This window comes from Rosa rugosa, chromosome 5 (assembly GCF_958449725.1).
Source record: "Rosa rugosa chromosome 5, drRosRugo1.1, whole genome shotgun sequence".
In the NCBI taxonomy this organism is placed as follows: Eukaryota; Viridiplantae; Streptophyta; class Magnoliopsida; order Rosales; family Rosaceae; genus Rosa; species Rosa rugosa.
The window spans coordinates 32,386,366-32,406,719 of NC_084824.1; the positions used below are offsets into that span (position 1 = coordinate 32,386,366).

The 20,354-nt window shown below is 40.0% G+C and overlaps 3 protein-coding genes and 2 long non-coding RNA genes across 6 annotated transcripts; 3 read left to right on the forward strand and 2 right to left on the reverse strand.

Annotated features, from left to right (window-relative positions):
* Window positions 1-2,274: 2,274 nt before the first annotated feature.
* LOC133708434 (uncharacterized) lies at window positions 2,275-4,476 on the reverse strand. The gene is made up of 4 exons (XR_009845835.1): window positions 4,338-4,476; window positions 4,035-4,166; window positions 3,480-3,544; window positions 2,275-2,411 (listed from the first exon to the last, which is right to left on the reverse strand). It is a non-coding gene; the product is annotated as an uncharacterized LOC133708434 (long non-coding RNA).
* Window positions 4,477-5,108: 632 nt separating this feature from the next.
* LOC133711546 (uncharacterized) lies at window positions 5,109-6,300 on the reverse strand. The gene is made up of 3 exons (XM_062137650.1): window positions 5,691-6,300; window positions 5,381-5,596; window positions 5,109-5,194 (listed from the first exon to the last, which is right to left on the reverse strand). Exons 1-3 carry the CDS (start codon window positions 6,298-6,300, stop codon window positions 5,109-5,111), a joined length of 912 nt encoding a protein of 303 aa, XP_061993634.1.
* A 5,405-nt stretch (window positions 6,301-11,705) lies between these two features.
* On the forward strand, window positions 11,706-12,749 carry LOC133711547 (F-box protein SKIP22-like). Its single transcript, XM_062137651.1, has one exon. The coding sequence runs from the start codon at window positions 11,706-11,708 to the stop codon at window positions 12,747-12,749; it is 1,044 nt and encodes a 347-aa protein (XP_061993635.1).
* Window positions 12,750-16,828: 4,079 nt separating this feature from the next.
* LOC133707993 (uncharacterized) lies at window positions 16,829-18,674 on the forward strand. 2 transcript variants are annotated; one of them, XR_009845480.1, is made up of 3 exons: window positions 16,829-17,370; window positions 17,570-17,844; window positions 18,160-18,674. It is a non-coding gene; the product is annotated as an uncharacterized LOC133707993 (long non-coding RNA). The 2 variants fall into 2 exon arrangements; XR_009845479.1 differs by having other exon boundaries at window positions 16,829-17,844.
* Window positions 18,675-19,121: 447 nt separating this feature from the next.
* LOC133711548 (putative F-box protein At1g23770) lies at window positions 19,122-20,159 on the forward strand. Its single transcript, XM_062137652.1, has one exon. It carries the CDS (start codon window positions 19,122-19,124, stop codon window positions 20,157-20,159), a length of 1,038 nt encoding a protein of 345 aa, XP_061993636.1.
* Window positions 20,160-20,354: the final 195 nt, after the last annotated feature.

The window sequence follows — 20,354 nt, forward strand, 5'->3', positions numbered from 1 at the left end:
GTGGGCCGTTTCCTCTCATATTTGTTCGTTTTGATGTTCGCAAGCGCCTCTTTCCATTCGTGCGTTCATTTCCACTTTTTAGCTCGGAGGTTCTGAAAATAGAAACTAGTATGAGAAATGGAAACTTTCCTAATTTGAAAAATAGAAACTTACTAAAAATGAAAAATAGAAAGTTACTAAAAATGAAAAATAGAAACTTGCCAGAAATGAGAAATGAAAACTACAAGAATAGAAACTTTCTAAAAATGGAAAATAGAAACTAAGAAAAATGGAAACTTTCTACAAATAGGAACTTTCCCAATCAAAGAATGGAAACTTTCCTAAACAGAGTTTTACTAAGGAAATGACGCAAGAAATGTAAGGAAATGCAGTTAAAACGTTGCATTAAAATGCTCCTATCAGCAACGCCATCAACGTCAATAGCATGACTCCTCTTTTTAGTTGCTTCCCTTTCCAGCCCACCATGAGCCGATAAGAACAACTTTGTCTATATCAGATCGGTAAGTCAAAACAGAGTATCTTGTAAGTAAAAGTTGAAGAAAGTTAACCATGCCTTAGCCCAACCTTGCGTTACAATCTACCCACGCACCTTAAGGAAGATGTCGAACACATAGCTCCACAACCAATCCAAACAAGTCTATGAACCAGACCCTAAAACCCGCCAGATTTAGGTACACCGATCTACCAAACCGGTACCCCAATCATTTTGTTGGAAACAAAAACCAAATAGCTCACCAAGATTGATCAAAACAATACTCAAAGACACCAATTCATCCCAAACCAGGCAAGAAACCATACTACACCTAAAGGAGACAGACTCGTTCACGTCAAAATGGTGTAGCCAGACTTGACATGCATGCAAATCCATCAACTAGCTAAATTTGAGACCTTAAACCAAGATCCAGTTGATTCTATGCTATTTCTTTCCACAAGCGTGGATAAGACCCTAAATTAAACAAACCACCCTCCCCGCCCCACGGAGCCTCCCTCAAGATCAAAAATTAAAAAAAAAAAAAAATTTTGAGACCCTTAGGTTTCTCTTTGTTCATTGAGATATTTGAAAAATAATTTTGTTCTCTTTCTCTTTATATAGTATTATTTTTTTATATTTATTATTTATTAGTACAATTATTTATTTATTTATTTATTTATTTTATAAAAAGGGTTTGGAACCCAGTCAGGCTGGGTCTCACTCCCATATTATTATTACTTATATTTTGTTGCATTGGGGGGACGTAATACTTGAACCCCGAGCAAGCATAGTTGCGTTACAATTATCCTCATAAAGTACATCCTGAAGAACATCTGGGGCCTCACATAAAGATAGATCCATAACATGATCTAGACTAGCAAAGTGAGCTAACTTATGAGCTACACTATTTGCTTCTCTATATATGTGTCGAATTTGAAAAGAATAAAAAAACTGCAGATAGTCCTTACAATCATCAAGAATTTGACTCACCTCTGAGTTATCCTCCTCATTATGGTTCAAGACAGCAACCAAGACCGCACAGTCGCTCTCGATTTCAACATGCTTCCATCCCTGGTGAACAACTAATAGTAAGCCTACTCTGCAGGCCTCTGCTTCCCCCTGATAAGCCAACACCATATGAGGTATAAATCTCGACCAAGCACCCTTGAAACTACCCCTCTCATCACGTACAATAACTCTAACGCCACCATAGCCTCTGCTGGGAAAAAATGCCCCATCAGTATAGATTTTAAGTCTCCCCCAGGGCGGGAATAACCTCTTCGCTGTTGTCCCTCTATGCCTTTATTGGAAGGCTTCACCGGATGCAAACTTTGATAACTCTCCAGCAAATGCATAGACCATGTTACTGCATGCATGGGACTAAAAGTTCCATCATTCCACACCAATTTGTTTCTTTCAGTCCAAATAGTCTACAAAAGTATAATAAATGTATCCACCTATTGCTTGTTCAATGCCTCAAGTACCTCTATAATCCAGTCTTTAATTGACTTCGCTGCATGGCTCCTATCCCGTTGACAGAACCCGACCCAAGTTTCACCCCGAAACCCGGATACGAGCCTGTGGGACCCACCTTAAGTGAAATCCTACCGAAAAATCGGCAGAACCTCCCCTAAAGTAGGCTACCCAAAATAATTCACAAAACCTGGACATGATTAATAATAAACTTCTACTCACGCACAATCCAATATTTACACTCCACGAGTATACGTTACATTCAGGAAGTACGAATCCCACATTAACTTCAATACTATAACAGATTCTCAAACATTAGCATTCCCCAATTAAAAAGTTATCAGAGCAGTACTACATATCTAAGCCGATATCTTACAAGGTAGGTTAAGTATTAACCTACAGCCAAAACGGAAGCGCTGACTCCAATGCCTCTAGTTCCTGGACGCGATCTCGGCCAAACTGAAATCTGGGCATTTGAAAACGAAGGGCCCAGGGGAAAACATTAAAAAAAAAAACCGTTAGAGTGAGTGGACAAAACTGAAACAAGTTATGAAACAATTAATTGAATGCTTCCCCATTTCTCTTGTTAACAAAACCAACATGCAGCGAGATTTCACAATGTTTCCAACTCATTCCTTTTTAAGAAAAACTCATTTGATGACTAGAAAGGACTGCCGTCTAGTCATCTCATGCCATCTGGGAGGGACTGCCATCTAGATGACGCATCGGAAGGGACTGTCAACCGGAATAGGAGGCGGTGGATAGAAGGAACTGCCAACTAACCATCTCATGCCATCTGGGAGGGACTGCCACCTAGATGACGCATCGGAAGGGACTGCCAACCGGAATAGGAGGCGGTGGATAGAAGGGACTGCCAACTAACCATCTCATGCCATCTGAGAGGGACTGCCACCCAGATGACGCATCGGAAGGGACTGCCAACCAGAATAGGAGGCGGTGGATAGAAGGGACTGCCAACTAACCATCTCATGTCATCTGAGCGGGACTGCCACCCAGATGACTCATCGGAAGGGACTGCCAACCGGAATAGGAGGCGGTGGATAGAAGGGACTGTCAACTAACCATCTCATGCCATCTGAGCGGGACTGCCACCCAGATGACGCATCGGAAGGAACTGCCAACCGGAATAGGAGGCGGTGGATAGAAGGGACTGCCAACTAACCATCTCATGCCATCTGAGAGGGACTGCCACCCAGATGACGCATCGGAAGGAACTGCCAACCGGAATAGGAGGCGGTGGATAGAAGGGACTGCCAGCTAACCATCTAATGCCATCTGGGAGGGACTGCCACCCAGATGACGCATCGGAAGGGACTGCCAACTGGAATATAGTCTGGAAGGGACTGCCAACCAGACTATTACCTAGAAGGGACTGCCAACTAGGTAATATACGCATGCGCCAAAGATACCCTCCTTGTCAACTCCTTTCTTTAAATCCATTTCTTTCCATGATACCACATTTACTCAAATAGTATTTGCATGCATTATTTAAATAAAATAAAAGTCCACTCACTGGTGAGTCTCGCAGCTAACCCTGCTGCCTGCTCGTGTCCTCCTCGCTCGAGGGATCAGTACGTCCTGTAGCAAATGGACAGGATATAATTAACCTCGATAAGAAATTAATCTAAGAGTCAAAACTTAATCCTTTGGAAATTAATACTCATTACTTAAAAGAAATTCCCTCTAACAACCAATTCTTCAATTTAGGATTTAACTCTCGAATTTCGGAATTCCTTACAATTTCAATTTCTTAACTAAAACTAACCACCAAAATTATAAATAATTCTCTTTCCAAAATCTCCAAATTCTCTCTTAATTTTTCCTTTTCAGATCACAATCTCCTCTCTAATTCCCAACAAAATAATTTAACAATAGCCTTTTTATCAAGAGATTACACCCAAACATTATAAACCATAATAATCAAACAACCATATTCAACATCAAACTCCAAAGAAATCTCAATACCCAACAATCTCAAGTCTAACCAAAAACTCAAAGATTAAATCCAATTCCAGTCAACCTATATAGTCCAAAATCATCTTCACAACACACCCAACAATCTCTATACCTGCAACAGCAACCAAAATCTAGCAGAAATGGCCGGAAAGATCAAACAACAACCAAGAACTCCACAGTACTGTTCACGTTACTGTTCACACTCTCAAACACCTTCAAATCTTCCTTCACCGATCAAAACAAGCTGCAACAAGGTTAAGAATACGTTCAGCACCTCACCAACAATCAAAACCATCAAAGAATCCGGCCGGAAACCGCCGGAAATCGGAGATCACAGTAAAACCCGATTTTCCCATTTCTGGAAATTTCCTCTTCAAATCTCAAAAACCAAAGCTACCCAAGGTGAAAAACTTACATGACTAGGTAGAGAAGGAGGAGAGGATCACGCCATGCCAAGCGGTTCGTCCTGTGGTGGCCGGACGACGATGAATTTTGTGAGAGAAGGCCGGCGGCGAAAGAAAAAGAAAGGGGGAGGGAGAGCTCGGGCTTGTCCCGATTTTCCTTGATCTGTCACTTTCTCTCTCTTCCCAAAATGGAAACCACTTAAATAAAACCCAAGCTAAGTATAGTAACTCTTATTTTAAGTCATAACTTTCCCGTCAAAATTCCGATTTAAACAAATTATGTGTCCACGAACTCGATTTTTCGTATACTACGGCATTCTCAAGGAAATTCCCAACTTAACAGACAAAATAGAAAGTCAACTCCTCGGTCAAAACCGGTAAATGTAACTAGTAAAAATTTTAAGGTACGGGGCATTACACCCGTAGCCGTAGCGGACTATATAACCACAAACATGCTACGACGCTACACTCCTTGAACACATGCATATCAGACTCAACTGCACAACGACAAAACACACATACCTGATCCTCCATGCCTACTTTCTTGCTCAGAGCAGCTTTGGTTGGGATAATGTTCCTCACCAACCTCCAAACAAAGACACGGATTTTGGGCTGGACTCAAGCATGCCAAATCAATCTCCATAACTTTTTTATATCCTCATGAACCCGAGATGTAGCAACTTAGGGGTAAAAACTCCTAGCCACATGATATCCACTCTTCACGGTATACATACCATGCTTATCATGATGCCAAATAAGCCAGTCATCTAGACTCTTTATGCTCAATGGGATTTCCGAATCAGCTCCACCTCATCTTCCGAAAAGATCTCATCTAGCCACTCGTGCAGCCATTCCCTAGAGTCCGAATCTATCAAGTCAGCAACTTTCAAGTCCTCTAAGCCCTTCATAACCAAGGAATATGGTTTGAAGGTGTGTCGGGGGAGCCAGGGATCAGTCTATATCAAAATGCTCAATCCATTCCCCACCTGAAAGCGAACCCTCTTTTGCAACAACTCTTTTCCTTTCATTAGACTCCTCTAAGTATACGAATCACCTGGGGACACTAATGCATTCAAAAAGCTATCCTCTGGGAAATATTTTGCCTTCAATGTCCTAGCCAACAATGAATTCGGATATTTGAGTAATCTCCAACCTTGCTTTGCTAATAAATCTTGATTGAATAGCTCCATATTGCGAAAACCCAATCCTCCTTCCTCCTTGGGGATACACATCTTGTCCCAAGCTGACCAATGAATTTTACGACCCTTCTCTGAATCACCCCACCAGAACTTAGCCATACAATGATGCATTTCCTGACGTAGATGCTTTGGTAGTTCAAAGCAACTTATCACATAAGTAGGAACCGATTGGACTACAGACTTTATCATCACCTCCTTCCCAGCTATGCCTAACATTTTCCTTCCACCCTTTCATCTTATCTCTTGTCTTCTCTGTGGTAAATTGGAAAGCCACTGTCTTGGAGTAACTCACTTCAGTAGGGAGGCCAAGATACTCATCGTGTTTGTCAACCCTCTCCACACCCAAGACAGCAGCTAATTCTTCTTGAAACTCAAGGGTAACATTTTTAGAGAAAGAAATACAACTCTTTTGAAAATTCACCTGTTGGCCCGAAGCTTCTTCATACCATTGGAATATCTGCCTCAATCGGGTGCATTCATCGCTTTCTGCGTTCATGAAGATGAAGAAGTCATCAGCAAAGAAAAGATGACTAATGGGGGGAGCGCTAGCCACAATAGAAACATCGTGTAACAGTTGTTGCTCTTCTGCATTCTTCAACATTCTTGAAGGACCTTTTGCACATACTAAGAACAAGTATGGGGATTTCGAATCACCTTGGTACAGACCTCTAGATGGAATCAACTTCCCCCTAGGTTCACCATTTATCAAGAAAGAGTAACTCACCGTTCTGACACATCTCATTATCCACTTAAGCCACTCATAATGGAACCCCATACTTCTCATAACAGCCTCTACAAATCCCTATTCAACTCTATCATATGCTTTACTCATGTCAAGCTTCAAAGCCCCAAATCCTTGAGACCCTCCAGTACCCCGTTTCAAAAAATGTGAAATCTCAAAGGCTAGCAACAAGTTGTCTGATATCTGTCTTCCCGGCACAAAAGCGCTTTGATTGGGAGCTATAATGTCATGTAGAAGAGAGGTTTCAATCTATTTGCCAGGACCTTCAACCCTAACTTGTAGATCACGTTGCAAAGGCTAATAGGGCTGAGCTGCTGCATATGTTCTAATTCTTTAAATTTAGGAATCAGAGTGACAAACGTACCATTCACCTCCCGCAATAGGTCCTCTGATTTCATGAAACATCTAACAGTTGCGGTCACATCTTTACCCACCACATGCCAGTAGCGCCGATAAAAAATGGGAGAAAACCCTTCTAGACCGGGTGCTTTCATCGGGTGCATTTGTTTCAACACAACTAGAACTTCGTCTTCCTCAAACTCCTTATAAGCTGAGAGTTCATCTCATTTGAAACCAGTAGAGGAAACATATTGGTAAACAGTTCCATATTTCTAGGAGAAGAAGTAGTAAATTAAACAAGCCCTTGAGCGCCAAAATAACTCGCCAAAATATTTTAGCACTATTTTTTCAATGTCAGACTTCTCTGTGCACCAAACATCACTACCATTAAACAAGCCCTTGATTTTGTTTCTTTGCTTCCTATTACTGGCCTTCTGATGAAAGTACCGTGTATGTAGGTCACCCTTAGACAACCACATAATCCTTGAGCGCTGCTTCTAGCAGTTGTGCTCGTGCAAGAGCAACTCATTCAACAGTGCCTCCAACCCTAACCAGTCCTCCTCTGGTGGCGTCGACAATGACCTGTCATAGAACACAGCCAGCATCATCCTAATTTTCTCAATCTCCACGTTCAGGTTACCAAAACGCTCCTTGCTCCAATCCCAAAGCGCCTGCCTTGTACGATCAATCTTCATGCAAACTGTCTGGAAAGGGTTAGAGCCCTCCACTCCGTCCCACCCACTTTTGACAACCCTAGCACACAGTGGCATAACCACTAAGTGGACTGGTTGGGCTACAGCCCAACCCAAATTTCACACAAAGCCATTATTATATGTCAACTTTAATAATTGCTTGGTGTTGCCCGGTTGGCTGATGACTTTGATTACATACATGGTAATCCAAGTTCGAAACTTAATTATTAGTACCTTTCTATTGGACTTACATTATTGGTTTTGTTTTTTCTTTTCAGTTTTACTTTCTTTTGACTTATGGGTTCCTTTTTTTTTCTTTATGTTTTACTTCATATTTTGTTTAACTATTCTTTTCTATTTAGATATAACCCATACTATTCTTTTCCCCATAATATTAATTCTCCCAATACAAAAAGAGAAGCAGCAAAATTAGCTCTACTGTCACAACACTTGTTATTATTGTCAACATCTTTTTCTCTTCTTAGTCAATAAGAAAAGATTGGTGTTAGTTTAGACAAAGTTCTTCTCTTTTTTTTTTTTTTTGAATAAAAATGTTTCTATATAATATTTTTTTTTGGTAACTTATTTGGTATTTGTTTTGGTTGGGTTCTTTAGCATCTTTGTCATCTCAATGAAGTATATGTCTATATAATTTAGTTAAATATTTTCAAGTTATCAACTCAATTTCTTGCCATGGGTTGTGCTAAATTATATTGGGGTTTTGTCCATTTACCCCATTTCTAGGGATTTTTTTCCCCCTTACCCCATTAAGTTTTTTTAATTCCCTCTTACCCAATGCACTCTAAGGGAGTCTTCCCTAATACCCCATTAAGATTTTTTTTTTGTTTTTAATTTTTTTTTAATACCATTTTACCCCTCACCCCTTTGTTACTTAGAGAGAGAGAGAGAGAGAGAGAAAATGGAAGAGAGAGAAACCATAGGAGACTTCGCCGGAGCCCATCACCGGTCACCGGATTCCGGCCAACTTTCGCCGGATTCCGGCCAACTTTCGCCTGAGTCCGGTCGCCGGATGCCGCCCACCAGAATTTGCTGAAAATCTCACCGGAAAGTTTTGTTGCCCCCAATAGACATCTATTGCCCCCTAATAGAGGGACAATAGACGTCTATTGCCCCCCAATAGATGTCTATTGGCCCCCAATAGACGACTATTGGCCCCCAATAGACGACTATTGGCCCCCAATAGACGACTATCAACCATGTATTGCCCCCCAATAGACGTTTAGATTACCAAAATGGTAATTAATCTTCCTAAAACTACACAAATAAAACTTTGATTAAAGAAAAAAAACGAGGAGATTACATCAATTGAAAACTTCTATTGCCCTCCAATAGACGTATATTGCCCCTCAATAAACGTTTCGGTTACCGAAATGAAAACTAATCTTCCTAAAATTACACAAATAAAACTTTGATTAAAGAAAAAAAATCAGAGATTGTATCAATTTAAAGCGTCTATTGCCTCCCAATAGACATGTATGGCCCTCCAATAGACTTTTATCAGACGTCTATCGGGGGGCAATACACGTCTATTGCCCACCAATAAAACTTTTTTTTTCTTTTTTCTTTCCTTCTGGGCCTTCTGCCATCATGAAACTGGCCTCCATCTCATCAACTCTCTTCCCAAGGACCCCTTGTGCAGCTATTTCCACTGCCACCTCTTCAGACGCTTCATCCATCTTCATATCTTCCAACTACACCAAGATGCACAACCAATAATCAATGTAATCCAAAATTCTAATAACTAATTCATCATTCACAATTATGCTTATCCACTTGCTTCATTAATCAATTATTCAAATTGCAAACCGAAGATTTAAGAAAAAGAACAACTCCTGAACACAATCCAGCAACAAAAACCAGCTGATTCGGTCTATATCTAATTTCAATTTCGTTTTCCTTTGCTTCAATTTCACTGCAAATAAACAAAAGGTAAGCAAATTCTAGAAAGTGCAATAAACCGGAAAAAGGAAATTGACCTTGGAATTTGACAGTGAGGTGGCCTGGATCTGGAATCGCCTGCAAAATCAGCCAAGATTGATGAGCCAGATCATGTACAGATCATATTTATATATAGGTGAAATTGAAAACTTACAGCAGGAACAGATCCCGAGAGAGAGCAAGCCGGCAATCTACACGGAGAGAAAATCACAGCGAGCAAAACCGAGGCGGAGACGAGGAGAGAGAGCAACGCCGGCAATCTGCACCGAGAGAAAATCACAGCTAGCAAAAACACAGGCGGTGACCAGGAAAGAGAGTCCGGAGCCGGCGATTGCACCGAGGAGGGAGAGAGAGAGTCTGCGTCGTGTGTGGAGAGAGAGAGAGAGAGAGAGAGAGAGAGTGTCTGCGTGAGAAAGAGATAGAGAGGAAAGAAGGACATGTGGTTGTAATTCATTAATTAGACTAAGGGTAAAATTGTTATTTCAATTCAAATTGGGTTAGTGGGAATAAAAATCTGTTGCTGGGGTAAGTGGGATAACTTTGGCTCATTTTGGGGCTTTTGGTCAAGGACCCAATTATCTATTTCACTTTAGTCGGGTTGTGCTAAATTATCTATTTCACTTTAGTCAGAGAGAAAATATTTTCAGCCCGCCCCATTTTTTAATCCTGGATCCGCCATTGCTAGCACAGCCATCATCTTGGAGCCAATGAACTTCAAACCGGAACCGTTTCTTCTTTCTCTTCTTCTTAGGGCGAGTGGTACGTACCTCAATGAGAATCGGAAGGTGGTCCGACCTGGATGGCTTGAGGTGAGTCACTCTCGAAGCCGGGAAAAATGCTTTCCAGTCACTATTTTGCCACAAAACTATCCAGACGAATCTTGATCGATTCAACCCCCCCTCCTCTTACCTCTCCAAAGCAGGGACCTACAAAGTTAAGGTCAGTAACCCGCAAACATCCAAACATCTTCCAAATGCCTCCATTTGTCTCAGACATCTGGGAGGACCACCCTCCTTCTCACACCCTCGGAGAATCTCATTAATATCACCCCCAAGTAGCCAAGGCCAACTGTTATTATGCCCTAGCTTATTTATGCGAAAATTCTTCTACCCACCCAGGTGGGTGGTCACCCCGATGAGCTGTCAAGAGATCTGCCTTCCTTAGACGACTACATAGTTTGAGCCATTGATGGATCGTTAGTTAAGAAAGACGGCTTCTGTCAGCGCTTGGAACAATGTTGGCCAAAAAACTCTCGAGTCAACCTGGTAAAAATCAGGTTGATGGAGTGAAATAGACGAAGAGGTCCTCAAAACCTCAATTGTCATCTCCTCCAGGATCGTCGAAGTTGGAGTTGTCGAGTTCGGTTGGATTTCTGTATTGAGCTACATGTTCGATCAAATTTTACAAGTGAACAGATGGTAAAAAGGGCAAGGCTTTTCCCTTGTACGGAAATTGTGTTGTAGACGGGCAGATTGAATTAAGATTGAAAACCCAGGTTCTACTTCTAGAGGAGGTCGAAGAAGAATCAACAAAATCCCAGAACCAAAACCCAGGTTCCATCTCCCTCCTTACTCCTCACCCAAACCAGATTCCCAGAATCCCTGCAAACACTAAAGACATCATCTTTAGTAACATAAATAACACAAAACCATAAACTACAACAAACCCAGTAACCAAAACCCAATTTGCTGAAGAACCCACATCAAAAACTTACTCCAAATCTCTGATTCGCTCATCATCTTTTTAGAGACCAATTGAATCACAGACCAATTCCATCATATTTACCTCTTAAACATTGGCCCATCTTCTTCAAATACTCGCCCTTGTATTATGCATATGAATCGAATCATTTAAGCCATCTTCCTCATTTCTCGAACTCCAGCCACCAAGAAACCACCTGAAATAGTGAAAAAACAGCTTCTTGATATCGCGTGCAAGGCATGTGAATGGAGTAAAAATCAGTTTTACCGACGTAGACGTTTTTTGACCTAACAGATCCTAACAGCGCGTGTATTGCACGCAACGTTGAAGACCCCAGGTGGGTGGAAGAAGCTCCGGTCTTTGCTCCAGTTTAGGATAACCGTAAAGACCCGTGAACCTCCACCAGTCCACCTGTGACGGTCCCCTACGTTACCCACCAAAACGTCAATATGATGATCAGAATAAGTACTGAGAGCAACTTCCAAACCATCCTTCCAGACCCCCTGATCTAGATGTTCGGAAATGAAGAGAATTAGGAAGATGTTCCTAGTTAAGGTTTCCTACTTGGACATGATCGACAATAACATCTTCAAGCAATAGGAATGAGACTGGGGTTTATTCAAAAAAATAAATAAATAAAAGGAATGAGATTGGGGTTAGGGTTAATAATAGGGGGTTAATAAGGAAATACAGAATTTAGACTCGTTTGAATAAAATAAAAAGAAAAAGATACGCATGTAGCCACCCATGGCGTTTGAACTAGGACAGCGGACACCAATGGGTGAAGAAGACGAAGAGAGGGCTTGTGATCCTTTGAAAGACGACAAGTACAAGTACTCCCCATCTTTATTGTTGAGGAGAGTACTCACAGAGGAGTTGGCCGCCCAAGACCTTCACAGAAACCACAAAAACAACAAGCTTCTCGTCGCTGCGGTGCATGCTGTGCTCTTAGACTCCGGTTTCGTTCGCTTTAGTTCGGGTACGTCAGTCCTTGATGCCCTCTTAGAGTTAGGTTTCACCGAGTTCGGTTCGGTATCGGGTATGTCACATTCCTACACTTTGCCTGAGATTCTTATCGAACAAGATAATTGTGATTGTAGTAGTAATCGGAAGATGGAAGGAATTGTTTTGAAGTTTGAGAATTTAGGTAACTTTTCGTCTGACCAGAAAAGAACAAAACATGTGGCTCCTCGCATGGTGAAAGTTAGTGGGTCCTTGATTAATTCTGGTTCTAGGTTTGGGCAGAAGCACAAGAAGGTATGTTTGGAATTGGATGAGAATAAGTTTGCGCCGGCGATTGAGTTTTTTTGGGGAAACAATACGAGGAATACTGTGAATGATTTGGGATTTCGTGAAAGACAAGTTTGTGAGTTTTGGAAAATCGTCAAGGATGAGATTGCACTTCCATTGCTGATTGATCTTTGCGCAGAGGCCGGTTTGCCTGCTCCATTGTGCCTTATGAGCCTTCCTCCGGAGCTCAAAATGAAGATTTTGGAGGCAATGCCTGGTGCTGATCTTGCCAAAGTAGGGGGTGTTTGTAAGGAGCTGCGAGATCTTGCAAATGACAATGAGTTGTGGAAGCACAAGTTAGCCCAGGAGTTTTCTGGTACAAGAGAAGTAGTAGAACTCTGGAAAGTTACTTTTCATCGACAATGGGAGACTAAAAAGGAGCAAGCAAAGAAACTAGTGGGAAAAAAGAGAGGACGTGACTCACGTGAGAACGTTTATTGTTTCGATTGGCAACCACGTCCTAAATATCCTAAATGGAGTCATGAACCATATTTCTTGTAGTTCCTAGGAGCATGCATTGATTAGTCTGGTGCTTGAGAGTCCAGTCTCTTCTCACCTTCTGACTGGATGTAACCGGAGTCTCCCAGGTTCATGTTTCTTAGATTATATGTAATATTTTTAGCTGTTGACCTGTTGTTAATTAGTTTTCCAACTAAAACTGAAAACTCAACTATGGCTAGTTTGGTGTTTGATATATCTCTTTTCTAGATAATGTTATTGTGTCTTATAATAAAAGAAGTTGCTCATTTTGTTATGTATGTGGATATTTCTGTTACCTGTGTAGTTGTGTTGATCATCATTTGCCTTTTGGAGATAGTTTAGATTTGTTTTGTAGTCTTAATATTGGTCTACACGGTATCGCTAGTTTATGTACATATGCTTTATCTTATAAATGTCTATTGGAGTCCACGTTTTACTGTTTTCATATATTACAAGTTGATGCTTGCGAATGCTGATAAAGATGCTATTGCCACTGTGGTTTTTTTGTTTCTCTGGACTGTAAGTCTGCATCATCAAAGTCATGTTGTTGTTGGAATTATATATGAATCTGGCATGCTATGTTGAATTTGAAACACCGTTTCATATGTGATCTGCTGGATCAGTAGTTCAGATTAATGATTGAGGAACATCACTTAACCTATTATGATCAACCTTGTCAATTCTTTAGATTGACTATTTTAATATATGTGTGTGTGTGTGTGCGCGCGCGCGTGCTCATAGCTTTTGAGTCTATAGCAATATACCACAATATTTTGGTGTCTTTATTTGTACCTGTAATCTTTGGTATACTTGGATGAAGGAGTTGACTGTTTGAACTATACTTTAGATACTTCGACACCTAAATGGACGCAGTTCAATTTTACAATTGTTGGAATTGTTTGAAGGCCTTTCCATTCTGAAAAAGAAACCCCTATAATCAATCGGCTCTTATAGGTCAATCTGTGTTTAGCTAGTTTATTGCCTTGCAGTTTGGTACAACTGTAAGTCTATGATTTCATAGACAAGATGGAACATTATCTATTTATTGAAAAATGATAGCGCTGTTAGATGGTTCAATATAAAAAGATATAAAGGCTAAAATTTAAGGATGAGGCAAAATGGGAAAATAACCATTGCAAAATTTTAGAAAAAATATGTGCCTTATTTCAGAGCCATCATAAGAATTGATGAATGGACGTCCCCTATCTCCACTTGTTTGCATTTAAACATCATGTCGCCAAGCTATCTGGCCTCAATCATGTTCTTTTCATGTAAAAAGTCTGAGTTATTGAGACTAATAAACAGTCTTCTAAGTTTGCTAACAAAAACAAAAGAGAAAATGGCCGGCATTCTAATAGTGTTGATGCAGAATTTCTCATGAGAAGAAATTGGTCTACTAGAGCTACCTGGATGCAAGAATTTGAGGTCGATGATTGAATTTATTTAATATTAACTGTCTTATTAGTTTGTGAGTTTTGGAAGATATTGTCAAGTCTGTGACTGAATTATCTTTTACCGGCGCTCAAAGTGAACTCAAGTCACTTCCATTGTAAATTGAGATGTTTACATATATATAGAGCTGGACATCTTGCTAGTGAAGATGAATTGCATGTAAGGGGTTTCCAGTGGACTTGATCGTGCTATAAGATTTTATTTACCAAGGGCAACGGGATTGTCATGGAGTATATAGGAGGGAAAAAAACCTGCATCGGAAAAAGTTTGCGTGTTATTTTTGGGAAAGGTTACAAAGAATATTGTGAATGATTTGGGATTACATGAAAGAAAAGTTACTGAGTGTTGGAAAATTTCCAAGGATGGGATTGCACTTCCATTTCTGATTGATCTTTGTATGACTGCCGGTTTGTCTGCTCCACTTTGCCTCATGAGCTTTCCTCTGGAGCCAAAATGAAGATTTTGGAGTCAATCGCTGGCATTGATACTGCCAAATAGGGTCTCTTTGTAAGGAGCTGCAAATGAGTGGTGGAAGCTCAATTTAGAGGAGTTTTCTGGTGCAAGGGAAGAATAAGAAGAACAACTCTGGAAAGTTACTTTCCGTCGACATTGGAGACTAGGACCAAGGAAGGAACTACCAGGAAAAAAGAGAAGACGTGAGAAGACTTTCATATTAGATCATTTTCTAGTTTCTGGGAGCATGCAGTGGCTACTGTATCATTTGGTGCTTGAAAGTTAACTCAAGAATAGCTATCCTTGCTGGAGGACAACTCTCAAATTGGATAGCTATATTTAGTTTTTAGCTATGTTTATAACAAACACTGTTGGAGATGCTCTAACTGGAGCCGCCCCAGCTGTTTCTTATATATTAGTTGTAGAACTAGCTGCTGTTAGATATCCAACTAAAACTAAAACCAAAAAATCATCAGTTCTGGATGGTTTAGTGTGATATATATATATATATATATATATATATATATATATATATATATATATATATATATATATATATATATATATATGTGTGTGTATGTGTATTTTTTGTTTCTTGTAAGAATAGAAGTAGCTGCTGTTGTTATTTATGTGGATATCGTTGTTTCTTGTGTTGATGATCATTCAGGTTTGATATATACCTTCGAGTTGTTTTGTAGTTTTAGTATTAGTCTATCAGATATCGCTTTTTTATGTGCATATGCTGCATACGTTCTCTGAATTTTCTTATTTAATTCATTTCTGTTGGAGCGGACCTTCTACTATCTTCATATATGAAAAATTTGATGTCAATGATGCTAAAAACGGTATCGTCACCGTGGTTACTTGTTTAGTTTGGCTGGTGTCTGCATCATCACAGTGATGTAATTGTTTGAGTCAGGTATAAATCTGGTATGCTATGCTGAAGTTGAAACACAAGTTCAAATGTTATTGTATGATCACTTCTCAGTTTGATTATTTAAAATTTTGGACATCAATTAACCTGTTAAGATCTCCCTTATCAATTCTTTATATTGACTATTTTATCCACACAACTTATATGAATCATATATTTGAGTCCTATACTCATAACTTTGAGTCTATACTCTATAGTATATACCACAATATTTTTTTGTTCTGTCTTTATATGTATATAGAACAGTATGAACATGCCAAATTCAATGGAAAAATTGAACATTAGTTATATCCCGGTCGTAAACAAGAAAAAGTTACAGCAGATTCGGAGGGAACCCAAAATCCAAGCCAAGCACAAAGAGAGCCGATAGGACAGAAGTTCTGTCTTCGGGAGCTCAACCAGTGTTCCAATCAGTGCTCTCTCTCTCTACAGGTACATGCTCTGAAAATCTCTCTGTTACTGTATTTGGGAATGTGGGTTTTTCATTTGCAAGTGGAAATTCTTGGCTGCTTTATTATCAGCTGAATTGTGATTAGTTGTGTTTATGGTGTTTGTTTATAAAGTAGGGAACTTTGTTGATGGGTTTGGGTGCTTTTGGGAATGTGGTTTTCATTTGTAATTGGTTATTTGAAAATTTGGATCTGGGGTGCTTTGTATTCAGCTTAGTTGTGGTGAATTTGGTTTCCGTTCTTAGAGTTGAGAACTTTTAGGTTAATGGGTTTGGGGGCTTTTGCTTTGACCACAAAAGCCTCATGTCCAATAAAATTGGCAAAATTTGGTCTTGCACTTACACATCAAGCCTGGTACTTCCAAACTTTCTTTGCTTTTGTTGACTTTGGTTTTTATTCTACTTTTGGTTAGTTGTTGAATGTTGAGTTTGATTTCAGATATTTGACAATATTTTGGTTCAAGCAGGTCATCATTTGCATGGTCATCATTTCTGTTTACCTAACAACTGCAATTCTTCCAGCGAAAGCAACATCTTATTAGGGACCATTTTTGCATTAGCAAGTTCTCCAACTCCGTGTTGTGTCTTTGTGTTACACTTAAAACTGAATTATAACTCTTTCTGATTGTAATTGGAGGAAGGAAAGAGAAAAAAAAAAAACTGTTTTGTGATCTTCTTTCCTTTTCTTTTTCTTTGAAGATCATTCCTGGATGAAGAGCACTAAAACCCCTTTGTAAACAACCTAGTTAATGTGAAAACCTAGGTTATAATGAATGTGATGTTGGTCATAGCTCATTTACCACCTCATTTATGTCCAGGAGTCAGAACATCAGCTTTGGTACTCGATCACCTATGATGTGATGCCCAATCCCCTGCATTCACATGCAGGTCATCTTTTTGTCCTTTCTTGGTAGAGGCATCTACTCCTTGCTTGGCATCCGGCGGTTGTTGTTCCATAGCAATGGTGTTTCCAATTGTCTTAAATTCTCCTCCCTCTGTTTCCTCAATGCCAAGCTTTGCATTCTTCAACCCTAGTTCTATGGTTGCGAAAGTTAGTTGTACATTGGAGTTCTCAGCCAGCATAGATGCAGTTCATCGAGGTACTTTGAGTTTCATATTCTACCTCCCTGCACTAGTCATTGAAATCTCACTTCATATCAGATCATATTGATGCATTGTGATGCAGAGATGAGCTCAGGCAAGTTGCTCTTATTGTTGGATTCCCTTTCATTTAGGCTTGAAGCTAAAAAAATGATTAACAGATCTAGACTAGCAGAAGCTAAAGGAGCCGGGATGACAACCAGATTTAGGATATCAGGCATCCACAGCAAAAGGAAACTGCACAATTGGACTTGGTGAGTGCAACCAACTAGATATCATGGTGAATGAATCAACTTCGCCTGTCATCATGCACGCATCGTACTACTTGTCCACCATCTTATCTTGTTTGTTGACCTGACAGTGTATTGTATCATGTCGCTAATTCCTCATGATACTTGGTGCCACTTTTGATGTTAGTTTCAAGTGTGATGGTAATTTGGCTTTTACGGGCAGGTGGGAAGAGTAAAAAAGGATTCGGATCCTCTCCTTGGCTACCCTTCCTCCTTTGCTGTCCTTGACTTCTGATTTCATCCATTGACATGCTCATGTCGAGTTTACAAGTCAATGTATTTTATCACGTTCCCAGTTGGCTGATTGCTGATGCTTGGTGACACTTTTCACTAGCTTTGGGCAGGTGGTGTGATGATTGATGCCTTCCAACCGATATGGGGACTTTTTTGTTATTTAGTGCCGGTAGGTTGGAGGAGTGCCCAGTTATGGCTAATGAGGTTGGCCCCCCACTTTTTTTTCCTTCTTTTCTGTTGTCAGTCCTAAAAGATATCTGCATTATCATATCACCTGTCTAATTGTCTGCTTGCTAGAGTGGAAAACTTAATTCACCAGGCATGCATGGGTCTTTACTTTGATGCATAAGAGACACCATCTACTATATATATTCATGGTTTGCTTTTCTTACTTTAGAAGACACCATTGTATAACACCAAAAGAAAAGTTTACTATGATCATAACATCTATTTCTTTTTGCCAACAACTGAATGCTATGATTACTCACGATTGGTAGTGTGGTTCATCTTCATCTATAGGTATGTACAGAATAAACTGTTCAGGGATTTATCATTGTTGAATCACACATTCGTTGCCTAGCAAGCAAGGAATTTGGTACACAAGACAACACTACTGTAATGATTCATAAAATTCTCAAGGCAAGGTAAGAGCATAATTGATTTGGGGATGTGAGGTGCTTCTTCAAAGCCTCAGACGTTGTATTATGTTCTGTGATTTTAAAGCGGAAAAAATTAAGCTGACTTCATGAGGTTCATGGAACATGCAAAAATATGAGTTTGATTTTCTCAGAGAAGGAAATAGAGCCAGCTTAAATATGTGGCTTGCAGGAAATGGCTCTCAAGCCTTTGTTCACTTTTCAAGCAAGAAAGAAGCTCTACATATGAAGAAGTTCAAAAAGTGAACAAACATCCAGAAAAGCATGCACAGGACTATACTTGTAGACTATAATTGTAATTGGATGGTTGTATTGTGCATGGAAAATTTTTGCGGTATTTAGAATTATCCTCTTATTAACTTCTCATTTCAAATACAAGTTGAGATTATCCAGAATCTCGTATATATTATTGATCACAATTAGCATTGGAGATGGGATTACATCTCTTGAGTGGATCTTAGTTGTTTGTTCAATTCGATAAAATAAAAAATAAAAAAACCATCTGCTAATGGAAACCTAATTGATGGGACCGAGGTTTATCTGTAACTTGTATATATGTGTGTGTCTATTAAGTTCTATACACGAACGTGGCCGAATCTTGGGATTCTACTTTAGGCCTGAAATGCTGTGATGATTTTGTAAACCATGAGCTTTTTTTAGGACTGAAATAATGAGACTCCGATAGTCTTGGTGTATCTTTGCAAACCCTAAATTAAAGCTATAAATTCACCAACTATAGCCCCCGATCGATCTAGCAAAAGAGCAGTGGCGTTGCCACAGAAGACAAACTTTTTATTTGTTTAATCATTCTTGTAGCGATCGAACATGGGAACTTCCATTGCTGAAGGAGAAAGGTGGTGTTGTTCTGCGGGTTTGAAATCAGGAACCCTAAAAAGTGTGGAGATTGAAATCTTGTGGAACAAACACTCAGTGCCCTTTTTCTTGAGGAGGGTTCTTATGGAGGAGTTGGGAGCCCAACATTTCCCATGCAGTAATCACCAGTTATTATTGGAGACTGCAGTACATGCAGTGCTCCTAGACTCCGGTTTTGTCCGCTTTGACTCCGATTCGGTTTCAGGTGTCTCCGGTATGTCCCTCTCTTATACTGTGCCTGATATTTTGCAAAATCTAGGAGGCAGTATCCAAGGAATTGGGTTGAGATTTGAGAAGTTGGATAAATCTGTAAGGGTTAATGGGTCTTTAACCGGCGAGGATTCTGTGTACTCGGTGAGCTTGGAGGTGGAGAAGGTTGCATCCTTTATCGAATTCCTTTGGGCAAGTAAAGTTGATGTGAATGATATTGTTTCAGTAGGACTACTTGAGAAGCAAGAAACACAAGTTTTTAATTTTTGGAGGACCATCAAAGATGAAATTTCATTGCCATTAATGATTGATCTTTGCGCAAAGGCGGGGTTACCCTCTCCACCTTGCCTTATGAGTCTTCCTCCAGAGCTCAAGACAAAGATTTTATGGTCACTATCTGGTGTGAATATTGCAGCAATAGAATGTGTGTGCAAGGAGCTGCAGAAACTTGGGAATGACGGTGAGTTGTGGAAGCACAGGTTAGGGCAGCAGTTTCCTGGCGAGTTAATGAAGAAGAAGAAGAAGAATGATATGCAAACAACAGAGTGGAAGATGGTGTTTCGAGAAAGATGGAGGCAACGCAGGCGAGTGAGGGAGGCATCAAGCAGAGAATATTATAAAAGGGAGGAGAAGAGGAAGAGGCCTTTACCATTCCTTTCTCTTGATTCTGAACAAGAGGAGTATTGGAAAAATTCTCCTCAAACAGGACGGAGAATTGGACTAGGACCGAGATCTGCTATAGGAAAGCTCCTCGAATCCTCGAATGACGAACCATTTTAATTACTTCTAGTTTCTAGTTCTCTAGTTGTCTTGTTTCCGTTATACAGTGTGGTTTTGTTTTGTATTGTAATTTTCTTATTGACTATGCATGGGCATTTGTTAGACGAGAATTTGTGCTTCCTGAGCATCCTCCATCAGGTAGCTAGTTACGCCATCGATCTAACAATGATAAAAAGGATTCTGGAATCGAGAAAC